Genomic DNA, 12,987 nt, shown 5'->3' on the forward strand with positions numbered 1-12,987 from the left:
TGAAATAAAATGCATACTTGGAAGTAGCCAAAAATAGAATGATCGAAACTTAGGGTCCAGCAATGTAGGAGCTGAATGCAACATTACCTTTACTGAATCCAGTAAACTCTTTGGAAAAAATCTTCTTAAACCGACATCTTTCCTGAAATAAGCATGAAAAATGTTGTGCGTTTTAACCGTGTGAAATAATAATACGCTATATTTTAGAAGAACTGTGCTAGAATACAAATACAGATGCCAATGGTCAATCAAATTCATTTAAAAAAAACATTGTTATTCCCCCCAAAAAAACTTGGGGTGTGCCCTGCCTTCCCAGCTCATCTCTCAGATCTGTAACCAGCCCTGCTCTAAGCCAGTCAATCAGGGCCAAGTCATTCCAGCCTTATGTCTCTTACAAGGCATTTAAAATCCAAAATATATGACTCTACTCTCTCCTGTCCCTATTTAACGATCTGGATCACCTGACTAGTGGTGATTCTTTGTAACAGACCCACAAAGTTTCCCTTGAAGTTGTAAATGCAGTCATGATGTATGATTTCCTGCTCATCACAAAAGCTTTAGCAATGAGTCCCTTTAAATTCCAAGAAACCTTCATTAAAGGCAATGAAAAGAAAACCACTCTTTAATGAAGAAGAAGGAGCCAAGCTATTCTCCAAAGCACCTGAAAACAGGAGAAGAAGCAACGGATGGAAATTAGTCGAGGAGAGAAGCAACCTAGAACTAAGGAGAAACTTCCTGACAGTTAGAACAACTAACCAGTGGAACTCCTTGCCTTCAGAGGTGGTGAATGCTCCAACACTGGAGGTTTTTAAGAAGAGACTGGACAGCCATTTGCCTGAAATGGTGTAGAGTTTCCTGCCTGAGCAGGGGGTTGGACTAGATGACCTCCAAGGTCCCTTCCAACTTATTATTATTGTTGTTGTTGTTGTTGTTGCTGTTATTATTATTATTAATGGCCACAGCAAAACAGCTCCTTTTTTGTGGGACTGGATGCAAAGCTTCTCTGGACCTTTGGTGAAGTTTGGTTAGAACTCCATCTGCAGCCCATGTCAGTGACTTTTTAAATCCAGGCTGGGCATTTTGTTCTGCTGCCTGCATTCTAGGTTAGGACAGGGAAGGCAGGATTAGAGAAACCACAGACTGTACATTTCCAGGAGCTAATAAATAATTAAAAACTCAGCATAATTTAGTCCCATGACTGATTAATCACATACCGAAAATCACATACCGGAAAACCATTTTGTAAAAAGGGCTCCTAACCAGCTGATTCCACACGTATTAACAGAATGCAGATGACCACCCCCACCCCCACACACCCCCCCCGCAAAAAAAAGGATGATCCTGTATATCACCAGATTCAGACTATGAATCACCCCAATCTGTCTCGGTCAAGCCAGAATCAATGAGTTCTTATTTCCACAATAAACTCAGAGGTCAAAAATTCACTAGGTTTTTCAAATTCTCATCGTAGCTTAATTAGAACAATAATGGCAACCTCTGCATTCTTACTTCCAAGAGCAACAATTGTGTTCCTTCTAATGCGGGGGGGGGGGGTCTTCAAACTCGGGCCCCTTGATGACTCATGGACTTCAACTCCCAGAATTCCTCAGCCAGCATGCCGAGTTTGAAGACCCCTGTTCCAACAGAAAGAATTTGAGTGTCCTAACAAATACTTACTCTAAGACTTCATAGTTTGACTTTTTATCCAATGCGTTGCCTCTCATTTCACAGTATGATCTCCTGAAATTATAAAAAAAAAAAAAGACAGTGCTCTTAAATGCTAAGCTGAAGTGCTTTCAAATCTGATTTCAATTATATTTCAGCTTTTGGCTTTTATCTGTTATTACTGAAAACTGCCTTGAGTGCTTATATGTTATTATAATGGTGGGATATCAATGTATTTATTTACTTACCTAGGCAAATTCCAAACTAAAGCATAGATGATTCGGAACACTCAGAAACATGCCTAACAGGACACACACTCACAGACACCGTTGTTGGACTAAACATACAGGAAATCAATCGTTATAAAGTTTTTAAAACTTTTACGCAGATTTCTGAACGTCAAACTGGAGAATGTACTTCACATCCCAGTGACGGAAGGAAAATGTTCAAAAGCATAACATCTAAAACTATAGCTGTAGTACATGTAGAGATATAAAACTCAGAATAAATTCTGGTCCTCTCTTGTGATGTCAGATTATGGATCTCCACGCTAATGTTTTTAAAGTGATGGGTGATGGACCTGTCAGGCAGCAGTCTAAAAGGATAAGGGATGGAGATGTCACTTAACTGACATATTTTAGGTGTTATGAAATATTCATTGTGGAAAAGCAGCAAAAATGGTGGTCCCATGCTCTTAAAGTTACAGCCTCTAATTATGCTGAGTTGTGCTGTAGTAAATCTCATGGACAATTTATATTTCCCACTAAGCTAGCTCTGGCGAGGTGTAAAGAATTTTAGAGCTTATTTCATCCAATTCCTACATTCTACTGCCCCTCTGTCCATACAAGAGCCTTGGTGGAGCAGTGGGCTAATGCCTCCTTAAGTAACACCAGCTGCCTGCAATTAGTGCAGGTTCGCATCCCACCAGGCTCAAGGTTGACTCAGCCTTCCATCCTTCCGAGGTAGGTAAAATGAGGACCCAGATTGTTGGGGGCAATTAAGCTGACTTTGTAATAATGCCGCTTGGGGTGTGTGTGTGAAAGCCCTAATAAGCAGGCATATACATAGAATGAAGGCTACTGCTAAGCTTGTAAGCCGCCCTGAGTCTTCGGAGAAGGGCGGGATATAAATGGAATTAAAATAAAAATAAATAAATAAATACAGCCAAACTCTGTTCTAGTTCTGGCAGAAAAGCTCCTTCTAAAGTGCTCGTGAACCTCTGGAGAGAAACAGACTGAAGGATTTTAAGAGATCAAATTTTGGGTCTTCCCTAGACCCTCATCTGTATATCCCTTTAAAAATTCAATTGTAATAATTCCCATTACTATTCACTAGTAATGTTAGTGTTCTCGGAAAGCACCATTATTCTGAGACTTTAACTCAAAATGGCAATTTGGTCTCTCCTTCCTATCCTAATTTTTCTGTTGCTTGATTTATTACTAATTTCACACTGATTGTGGCTTTCCTAGCCTTATTATACGAGACAGCTGAAGAATTAACCCAACGGTGTAAACTACAAGATAACGAACAATGAAAGCATGCTTTAGGGATTCTAAAATTTGCTCTTATGCTATATGGGAACTTACTAACTTGGTTTTCTCTTTATACTTTCGTTTATATAGATTTGAAAGTTGGGAATATTTTATTTATTTATTTTAATTCCATTTATATCCCGCCCTTCTCCGAAGACTCAGGGCAGCTTACAAGCTTAGCAGTAGCCTTCATTCTATGTATATGCCTGCTTATTAGGGCTTTCACACACACCCCCCAAGCGGCATTATTACAAAGTCAGCTTAATTGCCCCCAACAATCTGGGTCCTCATTTTACCTACCTGGGAAGGATGGAAGGCTGAGTCAACCTTGAGCCTGGTGGGATGCGAACCTGCACTAATTGCAGGCAGCTGGTGTTACTTAAGGAGGCATTAGCCCACTGCTCCACCAAGGCTCTATTATAATGCTCGCCCGCACACTGCTAAATGCGCCCAAGAACTTTTGAAGCAATTCCATTGGGATGTTTTTGATCACACACACACACACACACACACACACACACACACACCTATATCCCAGATTTGGTGCCGAGCGACTACTACTAAGGAAGTTCAATCCCAAGCTCTACTCAGCATCTTAGTATTACAACTGAAGAGTGATGTGTGTAAGATTTTAAAATTGGCAAAATATATTAATGCCAACCGTTTGTCCAGAACCCTCAATCTGAAGTTTCCTCCAACCCAACCAGGAAGTGAAATGCGTAAGACCCTTTACACAAAAGAAAACTGTTTTCCTATTAAGTGGTGGCCTTTCACATTCAATAGCGAGAAAAATCTACAACTTGACAGCTTCAGTAAGTCACTGCATAGTAGTAGGGTACCCAAAATCTCTTTTGCTGAGCTTAAGCCTGGAAAGGTAATAGAGAAAAAAAATATGAAGTTCAAAAATCCCCCTTTTTTACAAAAGACCTTCTTCGTGCCAAACAATTGACCCATTTTTCTTAGGCCCAGAAGGATTCTATTTCTTGCAAGAAGCAGTTTCAAACGTTCCTGAATTTGCTTTTCCTAGTCTTTTGCTCTGCAAAAATATTTCTTTAAACAATTGTGAAAGGTTAGGCCAGAAGTTACTACAGGAGGTAGAAACAAAATTATTAATTCAAGATTAGCCAGAATCTTTACCATTCACAAATTAGAGTCAACTCACGATGTGGCCGTTTTAACACTACTCTCAAACCTGAAATTAACTGCTTAGCTAAAAAAATTACTTAAGTGTAAGTTTGAATGGAACAGAAATAGCATAACATTGTTTTCATAAAAGTGTCCACATTTTAAAATTCTACTGTTTAGGCTACAAGAAATTTCGAAGGTTCCACTTGAGTATATGGATTAGGACCCTGAGATTAAAATAAGTTGTCCTATTTACTAATGAGTATTTAAAAGGTGGTCTTACCGGATTTCAAGGCAACCTAGCTTCAAGGCAATTTCCTGGTCCACCTGATCTGCTATCTCTAGCATATAGTCATTTTTCACCTAGAGCAAAGCAAGCAGGGATGGGTCATAAATACAAGTCTACTACAAGTATCATTTCAAATACAAGGACTATTTCATTCAAAGATCAGCTGCAATTTTCCAACATTTTTCCAAGCAGACTACAACCTGTGTAAGATTCACATCATCTTCAAACTATTCCTTCTGTGAATCTCCAAACTGTTGAGTCCGACTCAGCTGGAGTGTAGCTAAGAGCAATTTTACCCATTAGGGGCCGAGAACGGTCTTCGCAATGGCCTTGCTTATATTTTCCTGGCCCAGTAGAAATTAGGTTTCCACGAACTCCGAGAGCACAATAAGCAATAAGCACAATTTGCTGCTTTCCGTGCTACAAGGTAAACCCTAATAAAGTGTCTTCTCTCCAGTTATATTCTCTCCAGCAGCACTGCAGGTGTCTCTTCTGTTGCTTCATCCTCCAGAGGTCCTTGGTAAATCACGGGGCACTCCAAGATTTAAGTCCACCTTAGACCCAATCAGATCTAAAGTCACTGTTGCTTCGTTCCAAGCATCCAAGATCTCATGTACAACCATGAACCAAGCCACAAGAACAGCCACAAGCGCCCTCTGAAACCCAACTTGGGGGTCCGTGGAAGACCACATGAGTAGATCTAGCTCTCCTGTGGAGTCTGAGTATGCAGTAGTAAGCTCCAGGCGGTCAACAGGAAGTAGTATGGAGTACTAGTAGACAAGGGTTTATGATCACATCCTCCAATTCTAGTTCACATTAGGACTGCCCTGAAACCCAGGCAGATGCAATCCTCCCATCCGCTTAAGCTGAGTTATCATGGCAGCCATGAATTTCTACTCTGCCTTCAGGTCCAGAGCCAAGGAAAGCGGGGTGAAGCCCCCCTTCCACCCCAGAACCCTAAACTCAGAGACCTTCACCATGAACCCAAATATGGCATTAAACAGATGTGGCAGGGAAGCTGAAGGAAGCTAGTACACAACAGTGAGGTTTGTACAGGAGCAGGAATCCCAGTTAATCTCTAAGACCCAATCTCATGTTCACTCATGCCTGTGGGGCAGCACCTGAACATTGTTCAGTCTCCAGAACAATGGCACCCTACTGCTAGTGTGGTGGCTGGTGTCAAATCTGAAAGTTTCCGGCCACCCACCACGTGCCCAGCCAGGTCTAAGCAACGCATGCCAAGGCAGCTCTCTCTCATCCACAATTAAATTTTGAAAATTGAATTTTCAAGAAGAAATTGGACAGCCGCTTGACTGGAATAGTATAGGGCAGGGGTAGGCAACCTCGGTTCTTTTATGACTCATGGACTTCAACTCCCAGAATTCCTGGAGCCAGCTATGCTGGCTCAGGAATTCTGGGAGTTGAAGTCCATGAGTCATAAAAGAACCGAGGTTGCCTACCCCTGGTATAGGGTCTCCTGTGTGAGCAAGGGATCGGACTAGAACACTGGTTCTTAACCTCTTCTTCAACATGGACCCCCTTTAAAGAGGACCCCCTTTTGTGGCCAGGGACCAGGGCCACAGATCCCCCACAAGATTTAACCCACGATATAAAACATAACTTCTTCAAGCCTTTGCGGACTGCCTGTGACAACATTTCAGCCCCCAGGGGTCCGGGGGACTACAGGTTGAGAATCACAGATTAGATTGAAGACATCTAACCCTACTGTTGTATGTTCTATATTCTAAATTTTGAGATGAGCTTCGTGAAAGACTGACCACGTCTTTCGAACACTGTTTCAAGGACTGGATATGAGATGCTTAAAAACATACCTGGTATTATTTGTTTCTAAACAAGTTAACACAGAAATCTTCTTATTTAGCTCGATCGCATTTCTAAAGTCACGCAAATCTGCACCCGCTACTGTTTGTTGTGAGAAGCGTCCCTTGAAATTCTGAAAGTGCTATAGCTGCAAAATCTACTTCCTATAAAATGCTATGCTTTTTATACGCTTAGCCCTTTTTTTCCACCAACGAGGAGTCGTCGTAATATTTTAAGTAGCCATTTCCCTAACTATCATACCCTCTTGCGTCGGTTTGACGATGGCGTAAAACTTGTAGATTTCGGTCATTCAAAAAGCAAGCTAATCCAACTTCATACATTCTCCTGAATGGCTGTGAGTTTATACTTCTATGAAATCAACATAAATTTTGAGACACAGAGTGCAGAAGGTGATTCACCACGTTCCTCCCTCGGCCTTTTCCCCCAGCTTCGTGAGGAGAGGAATAACTGGACAAAATACGTGTGCCTCCGGAAAAAAAAGCCAACGCTCCTTTTCTTCCTGGCACTTAAAAATATATTATTGGCCTTACAGGAGAAGCAATTGGCCATCTGCCTTCAGCTGCTTCGTCAACAAGGTCACAGTTTTCACATTAAGACAAGCTGATCTTTGACATTTCCCCCTAATTACAGGCGTCACACCATAGTGAGGATGTTAATGACTGAGGACGGGAATTGATTGCTGACAGGCACTGTGCAACGCAAAATGACTTTAAAATTGTCCTTTCCCCCTAGGAGAAACCCCAGCTGTCTCTCTTCTCCCACTCCTTGAGTTGTTGCCAAACTCAACACGCTACATGGGAGGAGCAGATAAGAGACAGGTTCAGAATCTTTAAATCTGTGTCGTTCCCATGAGCACGAATGAAGGACAATATACGCGTCCCGGGACAATGAAGCAAAATCAAATTTGGATCGGTCACCGGTACAAGAGATTTGCCCTTCCGAGCTTTCAGACTCACGCTGGACCCCTGTCTATCATTTCACAGCAACTAAGATTGTTGGCTGAGCAGGTACAAAGATAGCCAGGGAAACGATTGAAGCCTGGGAAACGAGGCCCTTGTCAGTCAACAAAAGTGCTGTTCGACTGTTCGACATTACAACGGTGCTGAAAAAAAGTGACTCATGACTGTTTTTCACAGTTGTGACCACTGCAGCATCCTCATGGCGATGCAATCAAAATTTGGATGCTCGGCAACTGGCTCGCAGTTATGACGGTCGCAGTGTCCCCAAGTCACATGATTCCCCCTTTTGCGACCTTCTGACAAGCAAGTCAAGGGGGAAGAAGCCAGATTCACATTGCAGCTGTGTTACTAACTTAATAACTGCACTGATTCGCTTAATGACGGTCACAAAAAAAGTCATGCAATGGCGCAAAACTCACTGAACAACTGTCTTGCTGAGCAACAGAAATTTTAGGCTCAGTTGTGGTTGCAAGCTGAGGACCCGTGTAAGCTTTGTGGATCTAAGAAATTACTCTAGTAATAGGTTTATAAAAATGGTATTTTATTTATATTATACTTTTGTATGCCGCCCTCTAAAACAATCTTCTGAGGACCCTTTGGCCATACAGGTGGTCGTCCACTTGCAACCACATTTGGGCCAAGAGTTTTCATTGCTAAGCAAGGCAATGTGAACAAGCTTTTTTGCCACGGTTGTTAAGTGAACACTGCAATTGTTAAGTGAATTGTGCAGCTGTTAAATAAATCCAGCTTGTTGTGTGTCAGAAGCTGGCTGGGAAGGTCACCAAGGGTGATCTCATGACCCCATAATGCTGCAACCGATGTAAATACAGGCCAGCGGCCAAGCACACAAATCTGGATCACGTAACAGTGGGGGTGTTGTAAGTCACAAGTACAAGGACCAGCCATAAGTCACTTTATTTTTAGTGCTATTGTAGCTTCCAATAATCGCTGAGTGAATACTAAAAATTAAGCATAATATCTGCAACTGTTTAAAAAAAAAGTGCTTGAAAATTGACTTCTCAAACAATCCTCAAAACCAATTATCTATAAATCGATTAGGGACCTCACAAGCATTTTACCACTCACCTCAATTCATAGGATTCCATAGAAATTTCACAAGAGTTAGCGTTGTGTAATCTCAGTACAGGCTTTTAACGCAAATATTCTTCTCAGCTGCTTAATGAATTCCTATTTTGTTATAATGCTGCACGAGTATGGATTGAGAGCTCATAAAGTTGAAATTGAAATGGTATAGGGTTTCCTGCCTGAGCAGGGGGTTGGACTAGATGACCTCCAAGGTCCCTTCCAACTTATTATTATTATAAAGTTGATCTCACCAATGTATGAACATGTAAACCAGCTTGTTTAACAATCGTGGCTTAACCATTAATGTTTCTTAAAGACGATGAATTTCTCTGATAGGGATCAGAGTTCATCCCCTTATAAAAATTACGTACCAAGTGATCTTAAAACGTTCAAATGGCTTTTTTTTCTAATTTACAGAATTTGTCTGCTTAAGCCTACTTAGACAAGAAGGCATCTAAAATGAGAGCTGCATGACAGCTTCCTTTTGTGGTGATTAAGTGAAGCAAACAGAGAGCCAGATAGAATGGGACTCAAATCCATAGCTGAGTGCAAGTCTAAAGATCATAATAGATCACCTAAGTTTAAATACTAGAACAAGTTTAAAAAAAAACAGTCTAAAATCACAATAAATAGAATGCTGGAATAATCAAGAAATGGGTATGTACCATTCATCCATACAAAAAAATTAAAAAATAAAGTATTCCTCAAACCAGTAATAATGCATCATACAAAAAATAGTTTAAAACTTTGTATGGCTCTTCTTGCTTTGAAAATGAGTTTTGGATTTTGCCCAAATGTAATATCCCTTTGCTAGCCACTGAATTAGGCAATTTTTTTCCAGGTTTCCATGCAAGACTGAGAAAAAGGTGTTAGTGTTTTAAGAACTGGATCACAGAAAGCAGTGGTGTCTTCCCCCCCCCCCCAGTTGCAGAAAAATCTTTTTTAAAAAAAAATCAGGTTAATCAGAATTTACTCCATGTTTTGTCTGTACAGTATGTACTTTTTCTTAACTATCTTGGCATTATCAATTCATTTTTGAATGCTTTGAATATTTGAATACCAATTTTCTTATGCTGGTTAATGTTAAGTAATTTTTTCTGAATTTTTTCTGAAGCTCTCACAGCTTTAGAATTTACAACATTGCAACATCTGGGGAACAAAATGGATGTCTGGAAAATTTGCAGAATTCACCCAAAATACAGAACTTGAATTCTGGAAGACTCCAAAATAATCAATCAGTTAATGCACTGAAATATCAAGTCTAACACCCCTTTTTCCCCTGAACAATATTCTTTCAAATAAAGTGTTTTTACTAAAAGTATTCTACATTGGTACCATTCCTTACATGAGCAAAATATATTGTCCGTTCTTGAAAAATATTTTCAAAATCCATTACCCTTTTTTCTTATTTGCTTTTACCTGCTGGTATAAAAAATTTAACGTTGGCTTATCTTCAGTAAACTGGTTCAGAAATCCTTTCGGTAAGTATCGAATTCGCAACTCATATCTACAATACAGGAAAAGAGAATTTAGTACCAATGCCTTTTAAATATTACCACAACTGTACAATATTAAAAAAAAAGAAATAGAAAACTCCTCTATGATACCTTGTTAATAAAACCAAGATATTGATCAATGCTTCAACTGATTTTCCCACTTGGTATTTGCAACCGTATTTAGGTGGTCCTCGACTTACGGCCACAATTGAGCCCAAAATTTCTGTCGCTAAGCAAGACAGTTGTTAAACGGGTTTTGCCCCATTTGAGGACCTTCCTTGTCACAACTGTTAAGTGAATCACTGCAGTTATTCGGCTGCTAAGCAAACCTGGCTGCCCCATTGACTTTGCTTGCAAAAGGTCGCAAAAGGGGGATCAAGTGATCCCTGGACACTGCAACCGTCATAAATACGAGTCAGTTGCCAAGCGTCCGAATTTTCATCACGTGACCATAAGGATGCCCCAACAGTTGTAAAAGGTAAAGGTAAAGGTTCCCCCACACATGCGTGCTAGTCGTTTCTGACTCTAGGGGCCGGTGCTCATCTCCGTTTCAAAGCCGAAGAGCCAGCGTTTGTCCGAGGACGTCTCCGTGGTCATGTGGCCGGCATGACTGGACGCCAAAGGCGCACGGAACGCTGTTACCTTCCCACCGGAGTGGTGCCTATTTTTCTACTTGCATTTTTACGTGCTTTCGAACTGCTAGGTTGGCAGAAGCTGGGACGAGTAACAGGCGCTCGCTCTGTTACGCGGCACTCGGGATTCGACCCGCCAAACTGCCGACCTTCTGATCAACAAGCTGAGCATCCTAACCTGCTGAGCCACCGCGTCCCTTGTACAGTTGTACATGGGGGGGGAAATGGTCGTAAGTCACATGGCTGTAAGTCGAGGACAACCTGAACATGCAATAATGAAGGATGGAAGAGACAAATCATGTAAAATTGAGTGTCACCTAGACAGATGAACGGCACGAATTGCTTCACGTTCCATCGCAAAGCGGCTTTCAAAGGCTCCCATTGTTTTGAAGGCTTTCTGAGCCTTTTTATTTCATCTCTTTATGCCTCCTCTAGTACTAAATCGCTCCTGAAGGTTAAGAGACTCTGGAACAACAACAGCTCATACCTTGTGAGAGACACGGCCTCGGGAGATATTCTGTTATTCTTATTCATGGAAGCAAAGGACAACCAATCTGGCACAGGGGCCAAAGCTGTTTACTATGTAACTCAATAATAGAAGACTGAGTTTCTCCTCTAAAGTGCTTTAAAAATCAATACAGGTATTTGGGAGCTATAGGCTGACAAAATCAGAGCATCATGACGACAATCCTGCTGGTATAACGAACTCACAAGGAACAGTCAGGGAACCAGTACACGTGATGGTGGGTCAGAGAGATTGGAGGCGTGAAATTCCCCATAATTAGCCCATCACAACAATTAATATTAAGATAAAAGCTCCCCTTGGTAAGTCTTCCAAATGCCTGTCAGGGGAAGAGGGAAGGTGTTTTTCTCTCGCCTATCGACATCCACATCCACTCTACACACCGAGGGGCCATGGTGGCGCAGTGGTCAGAACGCCGTATTTGCAGGCTAACTCTGCCGACTGCCAGCAGTTCGATCCCGATGGGGGCTCAAGGTCGACTCAGCCTTCCATCCTTCCGAGGTCAGTAAAACGAGGACCCAGATTGTTGGGGGCAAGAGGCTGATTCTGTGAACCGCTTAAGAGAGGAGCTGAAAAGCCCCGTGAAGTGGTGTATAAGTCTGAGTGCTATTCTACTCTTGCCACCATCCAGATCAGCGAGAAACACCACCAGAACATGCCAAGGAAGAAACAGTTTCCTCATCAAGCTACAAACGCCATCCCACCAGAGACTGACTGGACAAGCCATGACATGTAAACAGACAGCAGACCTCACTCCCCCTCAACACTCAGGTTACCTAGTCTGGTAATGAAACACCACATTCAGAAGAAACCAATAACCCCCAGCTGCTCATGTTCTCTCCTACTGGAACTGTCTAGAGCAGGGGTAGGCAACCTTGGCTCTTTTATGACTGGTGGACTTCAACTCCCAGAATTCCTGAGCCAGCCTGGCTCAGCTTGGAAACCTCTCCCTTTCCCCTCAGCATGGCTGTCTCAGGAATTCTGGGAGTTGAAGTCCACCAGTCATAAAAGAGCCAAGGTTGCCTACCCCTGGTCTAGAGCAAGGGTGCCCAACCTTGGCAACTTGAAGACTTGTGGACTTCAACTCCCAGAATTCCCCAAACCAGTATGGCTGGCTGAGGAATTCTGGGAGATGAAGTCCACAAGTCTTCAAGTTGTCAAGGTTGGATAGCCCTGCTTTTGAAAGCCAGGAGCATATTTAAAAGGAATTGCAAATTCAAGAGGACTTGCCCACGGAAGACCGATGACTATGAGAAGTATGCCTGGATGGGCCAGAGCTGACCGGTCCTTGAAGGTTAGAGATCTTTGCAGGGCTTGGCTTTCCACGACGCAAGCCTGATGATCCTGGATTGCTGACCCATATTTGTGCTCCGAACTCAGTCATCTGGGGTTGTTATATAAAGGTCAGAAGGATAGAGCTGCTTTCCCCCTTACTTCACAGCTCAACAACACGAGACACGTATTTGTGTATGCTGGTTTGCAAGGGGGCGTGTGTATCTTGGCCTACGTAGGGCGTTCTCATTGTAGGGTGCTCACTATTGCAAGGCAGTATTGCTTTGGTCCAGTGGTGAGAGCCAACTTGGTCTTGCGGTTAAGGCGCCGAGCTAGAAAGCGGGAGACGGTGAGTTCTAGCCCCGCCTTAGCCATAAAAGCCAGCTGGATGACTTTGGGCCAGTCGCACCCTTTCAGTCCAGCCCACCTTACAGGGTTGTGGTTGTGGGGGAAAACAGGAGCCGGAAGGAGCATTCGATATGTTCGCCACCTTAAGCATTTACACAAATAATAAAAATGCTATCTAAATTAATTATATGAACAGGTCTGGAAAAGTAGGAGGCAAA

At 42.2% G+C, this 12,987-nt stretch overlaps 1 protein-coding gene across 7 annotated transcripts in view; it reads right to left on the reverse strand.

The window, feature by feature from the left end:
* PTK2 (protein tyrosine kinase 2) overlaps positions 1–12,987 on the reverse strand; it is a 268,019-nt gene that overhangs the window by 114,332 nt on the left and 140,700 nt on the right. For all 7 annotated transcript variants that reach the window (XM_083360048.1, XM_083360046.1, XM_083360047.1 and 4 more), the window contains 4 exons: positions 9,918–10,005; positions 4,606–4,685; positions 1,678–1,740; positions 88–142 (listed from right to left, as the gene is read on the reverse strand). In XM_083360048.1, coding sequence (XP_083216174.1) covers positions 88–142; positions 1,678–1,740; positions 4,606–4,685; positions 9,918–10,005 — 286 coding nt within the window. The remainder of the gene's footprint in view (positions 1–87; positions 143–1,677; positions 1,741–4,605; positions 4,686–9,917; positions 10,006–12,987) is intronic.

Source organism: Vipera ursinii (assembly GCF_947247035.1).
Source record: "Vipera ursinii genome assembly, chromosome: 3".
NCBI lineage: Eukaryota > Metazoa > Chordata > Lepidosauria > Squamata > Viperidae > Vipera > Vipera ursinii.